Source organism: Eleutherodactylus coqui, chromosome 13, assembly GCF_035609145.1.
Source record: "Eleutherodactylus coqui strain aEleCoq1 chromosome 13, aEleCoq1.hap1, whole genome shotgun sequence".
In the NCBI taxonomy this organism is placed as follows: domain Eukaryota; kingdom Metazoa; phylum Chordata; class Amphibia; order Anura; family Eleutherodactylidae; genus Eleutherodactylus; species Eleutherodactylus coqui.
In genome coordinates this window covers 76,014,806-76,028,529 of record NC_089849.1, presented here as the reverse complement: position 1 = coordinate 76,028,529, position 13,724 = coordinate 76,014,806, and the positions used below count along the sequence as shown (strand labels likewise).

General features: G+C 41.1%; 1 protein-coding gene across 2 annotated transcripts in view; it reads right to left on the bottom strand.

The window, feature by feature from the left end:
• Positions 1-1,739: 1,739 nt before the first annotated feature.
• MMD (monocyte to macrophage differentiation associated) overlaps positions 1,740-13,724 on the bottom strand; it is a 58,126-nt gene continuing 46,141 nt past the window's right edge. For both annotated transcript variants that reach the window (XM_066587852.1, XM_066587853.1), the window contains exons 5-7: positions 12,265-12,366; positions 9,697-9,766; positions 1,740-7,855 (exon numbers count right to left, since the gene is read on the bottom strand). In XM_066587852.1, the coding sequence (XP_066443949.1) occupies positions 7,652-7,855; positions 9,697-9,766; positions 12,265-12,366 (376 nt within the window). In that variant the 3' untranslated portion in view covers positions 1,740-7,651. The remainder of the gene's footprint in view (positions 7,856-9,696; positions 9,767-12,264; positions 12,367-13,724) is intronic.

Sequence of the window (13,724 nt, the reverse complement as noted above, 5' to 3'; positions counted from 1 at the left end):
ACAACGCCAATGGCGAATTCTTACTCGCCCCCTACCATATAGTCTGTTCATTTCCATAGTGCTACAAGTTGTATTTACCAGCATTATTCCTACAGGTCCGGGCCTTAACCTACACAAGATAAGGGCCCTTTTACATGGAACAATTATATTAATAGTTGAATTGTGCAAAAATGAACGAGAATTGTAGAGTGTAAACACGGCCAGGGCTGGTCCGATAAATTACTAGGTTTTTTTTGCTTATCGTTAGTCGATTATATGCAGGCCTAAAAATAATCGTCCATCGTTTGCAAGTCATTGAGCGTAAAAGGCGATCATTGAGCGTTTGTAAACCACTCAGGCATCTACAGACTCCCAACAGGCCAACGATGGAATGAACGAGCCATGCTGAAAAAGTTTAACCCTTTCCAATCCACTGTCTGACGTCTGAAGACATTCTGAATTGAAGGCTGTACAGCTCTGATGTCAGAAGACATCCGGCAGGGTATTCTTACTGTATATTACTGGCTGCTCTGTTGTCGGGGGGCCTCTCCAGCATGTACTAAGCTGCAGTACTGGCTCTAGCCAGCAGATGGGGCCATTGTATAATGGCAGAAAGAGAAAGCCCCCTAGGAAACGCAGAATCCAAAATTGGATTGCAAAGAGTTAACAATCAGGTTGTGCAAATGAACGTTGTTCGAAAGCAAATGACCCATTGCTCATTCCAACAAGTAATTGGTCCGTGTAAGAGAACCCTTCGCAAAATTACCGAGTGCAATTAGTAGCATATATTAATCATCAGTTTGATTCAAAAAACTTTAAATACATTTTTGAAATTGCAAAGATCGGCATTTAGAAGAAATATAGTCACAAGGCAAGTTGTAAGAAGTAGTTTATCGGCTATTATTTTGACGCCTAACTTGAATAATGCATTTCAAATAAAAAAAAAAAAAATTGAATCTAAGGGAAAACTATTCTGATAAATTGAGAAAATCATATACAAGAAACCGTTAATAAAGAAGGCAGAATATGCTGCTGAAAATATAAGATTGGTCAGCACATTTACTGCATTCTGGAACAGAAAGAGGCAGAGAAATTCACATAGAATGCCATCCCGTTATTACAGGCTGATATTAGTCGTCAGGGCAAGCAGAGAGTTGTTGTACGGCAACAACTAGAGAGCCACAGGCGGGTACAAGAGGATCGCAGTTTGTGTAGTCGTTACCTTCTATCTAAAGACTTCAAAATATTCTTGACCGATCAATCTAACCGTCCAATAGACCCCACCTTGCCCAATATACCAACTGGTAAGAGTGGTCATACGCTAGAGAGAATACTCGTTGTGCGGAACCAGATGAAGCATACATGCCAAGAAATGTGAAAAACGTGACAAACCAATTACTGTAGGTTATCTTAATACTACTTTTCAGCAGATCACAACACAATAGATAACACTTGAAATGCTTTTTTTCAGTTTTTATCAAAATGTTAAGCCAGACTTAAATATAACTTGCACGGAAATGTTGGCCATTTTCTTGGATCAACCAATGAATATGTAGACTAAATACTGCCATTCCAAAAGGAACTTTTGAGGGTTCTTTTCAGGCGGAGACGCTGATTATTATTTTATCATAAAAATTTGATGCCCAAAGTTCTTGTAGTCCCCCCAAAAACTATAGGTCTTCTAGAAAACACCTAAAAAACAGCTATAGGAGGTGTCCGAAAGCTATATGGAAAAAAAAAAAAAAAAAAAAAAAAGGCAGACAATTATATGGATCTACAAGTGCTTCAGGATATAGTTGTCAGGATAGATACTTCTTTGGCCAATGGCTACATAAGCCAACACCAAATGGAATATACAAACAGTTGTGATGCACTCATTTAACCTGCCGACTGCATGAGAAGCCCCTGATGTGGGCAGATACAGATCAATGGCCATGTAGAGGTGACTAATGAAGGTTTACTAGAGATGTAAGGAAAAAATAGTTCACTCCACACTGTTCAGACACCCACATCTTTCAACATCAATGGGGCTAAAGCCCATGAGGTCTAAAAATCTTTAAGAAGGGGGAACTCATCTGTGTTCATGCTGCCTGGACTTATAGCATGAACCCGGGACATGTATGCCCATTGCCCAAGAAGAGGTGTTATTTTGAAATGCCGCAGAGTTTCAGAATAAATACACGTTGAAGTTTAACTCGGAACACAGCTCTGAGTCAAAGAGGCGGACCGTGCTGGTCTCCCCACCCGCCGCATGTAGACTGACAGCTCTCTTCCTATACACAGAAGGGGAGAGTGCTGTCACTCTCCATGATGTGGGTAAAGAAAAGCTGGCGCGGCCCACCTCTTTGAAATTTGACTCTGAACAGAGTTCCAAGCCAAAGTGTGTTTCAGAACATCACATACACGGGGGCAAGGGGCATACCTGTCCTGAGTCATGCGGCCCATGGTTCGGGCAGTATAAACCCAATGACTGGATCCCTTTAAACCTACGAATTAGAACATAGCTATTTTTTTGTCTTTAAATGGAACCTGTCCCCACCTTTGAGTTATGGTGCTCGTAAGGCAGTTCCTGAAGAGTCCAGGGATGTACTTTTTATACTTACCCGGCTCCTTATTTCCATTCAGGTTCTACATGTGGCGCCTAGTATATTAAGTCAGGAATGGCTGTACCAAATCTTCAAGTGATGCTGCCACTAGACACAAACTACACCGATGATGTCACATAGAATGGTAAAGCATTAGCCGGTCCTCCTTGCTGTTAAAGTTATGCTGCATGCTGTAAGGCATCAGGTACTTTTACAGGAGCCCAGCTGTCACACCGCCCACTCTGTATGGATGTATGTGGGATTGCGGTTAACACCGGTTTATTTTTATTTTACCATGCACTGAAACAGATGATTTTACGGCTACTCCGCACCTTCTGCACTATTCTTGAAAGTAGTATTAAAATCTTCTGACGTAAGACTATATCACATCAGTGGAGCTCAAGGAGGCGAGACCCAAGTGCGTGTTTTCAGAGGGGAATGTGGTAGCACAATGAATTCAAGAGAAGTTATGGAAACCAACTATAAAATCCCTTAGGGCTCCTTCACACGAGCGTATGTGCGTGCATACAAATTACCACACGCAATACGCAAAAACAAGAAACCATTGATTTTAATGGGTTTATTCACATTTCCATATTTTGCACATGCATTACGGTCATGCAAAAACAATTGCATGCTCCACTTTTCAGCGCATGTGCGCAACACAGGTCCCCATAGAAGTCAATTTGGGCTGTACAAATACATGCATCATACACGCTGTGTAATTCTGCTGGAAAAAGAGCATCTGGGACTAAATGAACCATTTCAAGCGGTGCACTTTGTTTACCGTGTGCAAATGAACATGCACTGTGGATGGGTGGGGAAGTACAGTAAAATACGCCGGTAGAGTGCAAAAAAGTTGTGCTGAGTTGCACTCAAATACGCATGCACTCATGTGAAGGAGCCCTTTAAACTGTACGTTTGTCAGGTGCATAAGTGTCCAAGTGCCGTTCCAGAGACTATCACTCCAGTGCCTTCACACAGGAATGATAGCCATTCAGAGAATGGAGGTGAAGTGAGCTGGGGATCTCGTCCGGCTGGCTACTTCCATTCACTGCAAATTGGTAGTGGTTCAGAGATGGAGCGACTCCCATTTGGTAACTTTTTGCTCAGTGTATTCCGTTTCAGTTCACTGAAGCGGAACAACTACTGAGCCACTTCTCGCTCAGTGCCATGTCCGGAAGGGGGGTAGAGGGCAATGTGTACATAGGCCAACAGTTGTCCATAAATCACTCGTTTGAACAGTTATTTGGGCGACTACTGGTTCATGTAAAAGGTACCTTTAGTCATAAGCAGCTTGATTAGACAACTCCCCCCAGTGTTGCATATCTAATCCATATAGGACAGTACACACATTGCTGACATTACAAGACCTGTAAAAACAATGCATTTAAAAAGGGGATCTTCCAAAGACTGAAAGTTATCCATAGGATAGGGGATAATTGCCTGATTGATGGGAATCTGACAACTAGAACCCATACCAATCATGATAATGGGGGTCCCATACCCACACAAATGAATAGAAAGATGGCCATACATGCACAATGCCTCTATTCATTGCACTAGGACTGCTGGTGAAAGAGTTCAACTACTAAGCCATCTCCAATAGTCTCCCTGAAATGAATGGAGTGGCAGCGTGCATGTTCAACTCCCACTTTGTCTCAGGGTAGGAAGGGGAGGGGGGTTACATTGGACCCCCAGTGCTCATCAGTGAGGTTCTAGTGGTCACACCTCACCAGGCAGACAATTTTCACCTACTCTGCAGATGGATAAAAAATGTATCTTGGGAAAACCCCTTTAAAGGCTAGCCATACACTTTAGATTAGTTATAGGCCAAATGTTGACAGCCTTTCCTCCCAACCCCCTATACACATGCACCACTTGGCCAAGCAGAGTGTGCATGAATTTCCAATAGTTAGAGGGGAATGAGTCACTGGCCAACACCTTATCCTTTTCAGATTTTTCTTTTCCCCAATATCAGTTTTCTGGGAAGAGTTGGGAAGAGTACCCCCCATACAAACTAGATAGTTGGCCTCACTGAAATCGGCTTGCTTGACCGACATTCATCTAGTGTGCATGGCCAACTTAAATTCTTCTCACAAATCGATACTACGAGGCTTGAAGGGGTTGTAAAAGTCTCAGACTACACATTCTAGATTTCATAAAATGTACAAAGGCAAGAACCCAAACTAAGGAAGACTAAAAAAAGGAAAAAAGAAATCTATTTCAGAAAAGGCAACATGTCTTTAGTACAACAGTGTGGAACAAAGACAAAAAGATTAATGAGATACTCATCTTAATATAAGACAATTGAGAAAAAAAAAAAAAGCGCATTATGATCCATAAAGATGATGGAAAGTCCCATCTTGAAATGAGAGATTAGAGTTTAGGATATATACATGCTGGGTGAACCAATATACCATGCTACAAATAGTACAGGATAGAAAAGGAAATCTTTTTGGGATGCCCTTTGAATTCCTGTGTCGTGTGCCGCACCCCCCCTCCAGGTCCTGTACTAGACATAACACAGTATATGTGTCTTAATATTCATGATCTACCTGTACGGACAGTTAGTCTCTTTTAAGTTCATTATTTGTTTATAAATAGGCAATTTGCACAAATTTGTTAAAGGGAACCTATAAACCAAAAGTTATGGTGCTCCTAGGACAGCTCTTGAGCTGTCAGGGGTGTGCTTTGCATACTTACCCGACTACCCATTCCCACGCTGTCACCTCTGGATGTCGGCACTCTGTGAGCATGACGGTTTTCTTTAGTCAGTATGAGTGCATTCCCATACAGAATGGCATGTGTGCGAACACTAACGGGAAAAGAAGTCACGTTCACAGACAGAGCGCAGACTTTCATGGGTGACAGCATGGGAACAAAGTGGGTATGCAAAGCACTTACATGGACTTCTCGGGCCCTATCCTACAAGACCCGTAACGTATGGTGCCCATAGGTGATGATGGGTTCACTTTAGACCATGATTGGTTAATTTATTTGTACAGAACAAAGACAGTTTACAAAAATGATGATTATAAGGAAATCTAGGTCTTGGAAGATGTCCAATAGTTTAAGAACCCCCAGGTTAAGGGTTTGAGGCTAGAGACATTACAGCAACAAATTGGTCATTACAATACTCATGAACACAACTTCAGCATCACATACAGTACATATTAAATACTAGGCTTCATACGTCATCCATCATCACTTGCCTCATCTTTCTTAATACTGTGCAGTGGTTATTAGAATAGTACTCCAGGCATTTATACAAGAAGTGGATAACCCAACTCTTGAAAAGCAATTTACAGTAGTTGACTCATCGGTACTTCAATCAAACTTTGCCTAAATTTTGCTTTGCATATCGTATGGTGGGTATTTTATTTATTTATTTTTTTACAAAAACAGCTTTAACTAGATATTTAGATTAGGGTTATAAAACACTCCACTGGTGTGGCTCAGGAAAGGCTAGTGGACAGTGCCAATAAGCCACTCTGATTGACCAGTGTACTTGGATCCAGGAATCTTTGCCCTTGGCTAAAAAAAAAAAAACAAAAAAACAAAAAACACATATTGCATGTTGGGTTATGTGACCCAACTGCAGCCATGAATGTGAGGCTATACAACCAGCCAATTTCAGGCCCATTACAAGCGCCAATCAATGACATAAGTCAACTGACGCTCATTGAAATGGCCTTCAATCAAGCCGTTGCAAACTGTATAGGCAATGAACTATTATTTAAAGGGGTTTTCCAGCCAAAATCTGTGGATGACCTATCACAGAAGAAGTCATCAATAGTTAAATCGTAAGGGAACCACCAAAGCTGTTGGGAGCGGAAATTCCATAGCCGTCTTAACTCCCATTGAAATCAACGGGAGCTGGCTATTGCACTTGCATCTCCAACACCGGGGTCGTACCTGGAAGTGTAATAGCAGGCAGCAGCTCCCATTGATTTCAATAGCATTGAAAACAGCTCTGGAACTCCCACTCCTTACCCCAATATCTACGCCCGTCCCCGCCGCACTGACAACTGCGGTAAGTCCCCCAGCAATTAACTATTGATGACCCAAGCCTGAGGATAGGTCATGAACAGTTTTTTTTGTCCGGAAATTTCCCATGCTTACCGGTGGTAGGTCCCATTTACACTGGCCGCAACTGATTTTTTCAGTGGTCACATTAAAGATTTGGGAGATCAGTTGGCAAACTGTCTTATTTACAAATGACAATAATTGGGAACGAGCGTTTGTATGAATGCTTGCTCGTCCAATTTGCCCATGTTAAAAAAAAAAAAAAATAAAATCTACTAAGAGAAAAGATTTTTTTAAAGTTTCCTTTATGTTCTGGCACGTTGCTATTGCTTTAAGAACCACTGCAGTCAAAAAGCCCTTTTCTTCAATACAAAAAATAAAGTTATGTGGCAGCTTCTAACACGGAGCATACATCGCTTAACCCATCTAGCTTGTGTGGATGTCGCAGGAGGCGCAAACTGAGCACAATGGATGAATGAATGAAATCAAAGACCGCTTCCTGTTTCACTACCGCTTTGGGTATCACATAACCGTTTCCCTCTTTTACAAGCATATGCAGCTTAGCTTTTGGAATGTATACTGTAAGATTCAAGTTTATTTTTGTAAATGCTTGTAGAAACGGAGGAACAAAAAAAATACCCTCCTTTATTTCAACCTATTGGCATTTTAAATCTTGAAATGTTTGAATTCGACTCGTAAAGAAATACATCTGTTTAAAAAGTATCATCAAACCGTCGCTAGAAAAAAAGAATTTCCCATGTTGTAAACATTAGATAAGCCAGTTGCAAGACCCGGCTTGACTGACTAAGAGCTGGCTGCGGAGCACTTTTGTGGCAGGAAAGCCTTCGACCCGGCAGCCAGGGGCAAAATGTTGGCTGAGGAATGGGCCTCATGATCAACTGCTATTAAGATTCCCATCTTGTTCACAGTAAGTTGTAGAGAACCAGATACTTCAGTGCATTTTCTTGTAGAATACAAATACCTCCTTCGCCTTCTCATACATTCTTTGCCAAGTCAAGTAATACTGATAGTGATTTGCTAAATCTGCCTCAAATCTGTCATACGTGTCGGATCAGATCTGCAGACGGACTTTTGTAAAGGTATTTCCAAATGGCATAATAATGCACGGCGGCTGCAAGGGCCACAAAAAGATGCCAGATGGCATGTGCAAAAGGGATGATTCCATCGCTCTTGAAGAACACCACGCCCAAGCAGTAGATCAGCCCACCCCAGGCAAGTTCTTGTAAGCCATCTGTATTGTTCTGCAAAGAAAGAGGAGGGGTTATCCGTCATCATTAGACAATAGCAATCGGAAAGACAACATTTCCCCTTAGACTTCCACAGTTCATATGTTAGAGGAGGCCTAAACTAGGAACTACCTACAAATAATGAGCAACCTTGAGGACACATCTTATAGTAGATTATGGCTTGGCTTTCCCAGTAGTGGTAAAAATCAGAATTTTCTTTATCCTAAAATGGGATATTTTAAGGCAAAAAGTTTTCAAAACCTCTTCCCTTCTCTGAACCAATTAGTTGCTTCTTAAAATCACATGAGCGTTCCCTCCATATACTAATCTATCTAATATTTGTGCTACTGCAAAAAGTTCCTTATATATGATTTCTATGTTTTCCACATAAAAAAAAATAAATAAAAAAAAAAAAAGGGATTTAAAGAATACAAACCCCCCCCCCCCCCCAAAAAAAAAAATGACCAGTCTCTTGGCACACCGGCCGATCAGCTCCCTCGCACTATGCCTGCTAATCATTGAAGAGGTCGTAGCGTTCGCCTGAACACTGCAGCTCCTTCAAACAGGTGATCTGCAAGGGCCTTTGGAGTCTGCTCCCACCAATCTCATATTGATAACCTTTGCTAAAGCTATACTCCGGGTCCACGGACAGAAGAAAAACACTTTAAGGGCTTATTCAGACCATCTTCTATTGGTTTGGTTTTCACGCCCGACTGATATACGCTGCCCCTCTCTGCAAGGAGAGGAGGCGTAACGGGGCCGGGAGCTAGTGTGTTTAGCTCCCGTTCTGCCCCTTGCCACTGTTTACAGTGGGAGGGGTGGAACTTAGTTTGCAATGAGAGGAACGGGGTGGAGCTATTGTGAGGGGCAGAGAGGGGCTGGGAGCTCAATGCACTAGCTCCTGTCCCGCTTCCTCCCCTTGCAGAGAGGGACAACGTATATCGGTCGGGCGTGAAAACCCAACCCAAGATCGTCTGAATAAGCCCTAAGGATTTGTTTTTTTAAAGGAAATATATGATGTGCTCAGTTATATATAAAAATATAATAAAATACAAAACCCTCCCCAACAGCAGTATATAGGGTAGAGTCACCCATGCCCATTTATCTTCATTGTCGAATCATTTAAAAGGGGTTTTCCAGGGAAATCCTATTGATGACCTATCAGGACTTTAATGTCAATTTTGTATTATTCTCTAAAAAAAATGTATTTTAATGTTAGACAAACTACAAAAATACACTGCTGTGTACTGTATTTGGGTCATGCAGAACCCCCACCTGAGTGTTAGGTAGTATCAGTATTGGTCAATTTAGTACCATGCGCTAATCATGTAAAAATGAGAACGAATGCATTCATTCAATGAATAAAGTGTTATAACTTCCGTGCACCGCAATGACAAATATGTAACTCGTAAAAAGTGCTTTGTTTTTTTCTCCCGTGTGCGAAACCGCTTTTAATTTTTTATAAAAAGGACTAAAACATGTAAAAAAATGACCATGTATTTATATATTAATAAAAAATACAAATACAAGTCAATGATTGAAAATTTATGTTCATGTTTTTTGGTTGAAAATTCATCAAATTCATAATTTGACAACACAGGCCCCTTCACATCGCTAGACTTGTGGTCTTTGTAGACACCATATAAAACGAGCCACAAAAAAAAAAAAAAAACTAAACTTTTTCTCCTTATAGAAAAGTAACTCTCCCCTGCATCACAAATCATAAACTGAACGGTTAACAGAGTTTGGAAAGGTTATTCATTCACTACAAAATTTCTCATATTTCACTTGTTTTCTTTCCCAAAAATGAGAATATTTTTTTAAACAAGATTTCACATGAACATAGAAATTCTTACCATTGATGTCACTACTAAAGCTGGAGAAAATCCCATTGCTAGGTAGAAGAGCAATTCAACAATCTTATACCTAGAAGAATGAAATACATTCTTAATGGCTCAATGTAAAAAAAAAATTAAAATTAAAAAGTGCCATGATGGATTAAAAAAACATTAGAAAAATGTGTCATCTTGGAAATAGCATTCACACACAAAAACCACAGCAACATACCTCTGGAATAAAAAGTGGAGGTCAGGATCAAATCCAGTTAGGGATCGTATAGTCAAAAGGTTATATGCAACCTGCGTGCAGACTTGTTGATGTACAGTTTTTGCATTAGTTTATATTTTTAGGACCAGCTTTCACTGAAGGGTCCGCTTGTGTAGGTAGCATCCAGCTCTGACATCAGTGGGCATTCCCATGCAGCATGCACACGCTCACCCTTCTTGCAATGCTTTTTGTCAAAGTGACCAAATTTGTAAATTTGGAAACGTCTTGATTCCTAATGTGCCAATGAGGAGGGACTAGACTGCACCAGTAAATTGACAATCCAAAAATTCAAACTGGATTTTACAGTAATTCTGTCTATATGTAGCTTAGGTAATGGATAACATAAAATGCCTGCTACAAGACCCCAAGCAGAAAACCTGCCACAGGATCCCCATAACAGTGATGCCACAAGACTCTCACAGCAGTAACAGAAAAAAAAAATACTTTGAGGTAATGCCCTTGATGGCAGAAATTGGACAGCTGGTGGTCAGTGGTAAGACAAGAATAGTCAGTGCACACTGGTGGTCATTTAGTGGTACCAGTAATTATTAGGAAATTATAGTACCAGTGTTTCTCTGCTACATGGTACATCTAGTATGATCCCCACACACAGCTCTACTACATCCACCTTGATTCCCACACCTTAAACACAAGCACATTACATAGACAGCTCTGCCACATTGTACATGCATTATGATTCCCACACATCACACACACAGTTCTGCTAAATCCTGATTCACACACACACACACACACACACACACACACACACACCTCTACTACATCCATCTTGATTCAGCACGACACACACAGCTCTACTACATCCATTCCGACCCCACATATCACACACACACACACAGTTTTACTACATAGCACATCCATTATGATCCCCACACATCACACACACAGCTCTACTATATCCATCTGGACTCCACGCATCATAGCACATGACAAACACAGCTCTGCTATATCCTGATTCTCACACACACCACACACAGCTCTACTACATCTATCCTGACACCACACATCATATGACATATAGCTCTGCTAAATCCTGATTTACTCACGCACACACAGCTCTGCTACAAGGTGCATCCATTATAATCCCCACACATTACACACATAGCTCTACTACATTCATCTTGATTCGCACACATTACACACGCATCTGTCGGCTTATCCAGTATTCAGTGCTTTCTACAAAACTGCACAATGGCTCCTCCCACAGCAGTGATGTCACCACCGTTTCTCTGAGGCGACGGTAGGTCGCTGTCTTCCGTCAGGACCGTTGAGTTGTTTCTGAGATAATAATGGCCTAATTGTATTCTCATTTTGCTATTTTTGTCCTCCCCTTTTAAAGAGCCCTAACTGTATTGTTCTTCTGTCGGTCAGGCTTTGTGTTTTATATATGTTGTAGGACCTTTGTGATGTCACCAGGGGCGGAGCATGAGAAGCACTCACCACTGACAAGTGGTCATTAGTAGTTTGACTAGTGCTCCAGAAATTCTCATGGAGGCCTGGCATCTCATTGATGGGTGGGTGGATGCATGGAAAATTATCACGTGTGCCACTTCTACTTAAGGGTACCATTGGTTGACTACCAATGATCTAGCCCTCTGGATGGGTCTACCCTCCTACTCCATAATAAACATTGCTGCATGTGGATTTCTGGGAGAAGGCATAGCTCAGTAAATAACCCGCTCCGACCAGATAGGCCTCTATAGTGCTTAGTAAAAGCACAATACATGACCACATCAGAGCTGTATACATCAGATTTTTTTCAGCCTTGCCTGTGAAGTTCTTCCCATTATTTTATCACATGCACTAAAGAAAGAGGGGATTGCAAATGTACACATCCGCCTTTAAAAGGGAACCAGTCATCTGCCTGTAGCACTATAAAACCAACTTACGGTGCAGTTAGATGACGTGACGGAGCAAACTGCTGCTTTTTCATATTCACCCATCTCTTGGTCCCCGCAGTGCCCAAAAATCTTACTACCAGATACAATATTCAAACAGTAAGTTACTCTGATGCCTTCACAGGGATGCCTTTACTTATCGCTATTTCATTTGTCTGATTAAAACCAGAATTGGAAGTTAATTTCCTAACTTCTGTACTCCAAAAATGGACTGAATTATAGCAGAACGCTGGGAGGAAACACATGACAGTCCATGCATGTTGCCCTTGATCATACTTAAGTCTTGAACCTCAACACTACAAGGACCAAACCCCCAAGTCAATGTTTTGCCATAATTCGAAAACATGGACTACTATATAAGAATACTACAAACAGTCTTGTACAAAAGCAATAACTTACCTTTCATGGTACAAAAACACATAAATCGTTCCACCTGCAGCCATCAACCATATAAACCACCTCATGTGAGAAGCCATGGGTCCCAGTTCACGTAGATTTAACCTTAATACACAAGGGAAAAAAAATAATTCAGAATCGAGCAATACTGAAGCTCACACTAATGTCCAAATGAGAGGAAATGCCTCACCACATGCTTCATGCTGTCATAGTTGATGACCAGTTACCCCGTGGGTCAGAGGTTTTATACCCTACATCCACTAGGAAATTGCAAGTGGTTTATACCATTGAGAGCCATATTTCTAAATTCAGGGTTACGATAGAAGAAATGGGCACTTTCAATGTTCTATAGAACCCGAACCATCAAACAGGTGGACACGTAATATGCGTAATAGCATAGAGCTGGGATGAACGTTTTAACAATTGCAGATTTTTGTGACGTTATCGCATGAGCAAGACATTTCAAAATACTGGTTGTTTATGTAAAGGGGAAAGTTCTGGGTGACACTTGAAGCCGAGGAACAGGTAGATCATGTTCGTGAAAAGGCTCTCACACAGAACACTTGTAACTTAGTCATACAGACTTGGACATATACTGAAAACAGCAAACATTTGGGCTCTTTAACTACTACTTTGGTTTCTATAAAATGTTGGAAGGGTCCGTATCTTTTACAGTAAGTGGGCAGAATTGTAGATCCGGTCTAATAGTCAACCATTTCTAGACTGCCTGGCTGTTTGCATTATCAGGGTGGCTCAGGCTATATAATAAAATGTAGTCAGACACTTTTGTCTAACTTTATATCACCTATGGGTGACTTTGTAAAAATGTTGATGCCCGTTGATACACCTCAGGCCCCACACAGTGGATTATTTATTCTTTGCGGCATACATGTGTCTAATGACAACATTGTTGGAAAATGTGCCAAAATTTTGGTAAATTTCTGGTGAAAAAGTCTAGGACAAACACATTACTAAATCAACCTCGCTGTTCCCAGGTTCTTGGTGGCATAGTAGAACTCAATAGTCCAATCCGGATTATAGATACACCATTGGCTCCTGGCTATTAAAGGGAGGGATAACTGAAGAATTTGGGATTGTATATACTCAAATGTACTTGCCATATAAAACCCTTTTTCTGGGCTCTAAGTGTCATATAGTAACATATCTAAAAGCAAAAATACAATATTACAACATAAATGAACACTCCAGGCAAAACTAAAACATCTTGCTTCGTTACATCTTCATGTAAATCCATGGGCTGGGGGAGAGAATGAGTGACGCTAATCAGAGAATCCCTGCACCATTCACCACCCTCGCACTAGGATAAGTGTGCATCAGTAGGGCCAGAGTCACACGAGCGTATGTATATTTGCGCTACATTTTTACGGAATGGGAGTTGTGTCTTCACGCATTTTTACCATACGTCTTGCGCACAAAAAACACACAACCGTTGAAAAGGTCCA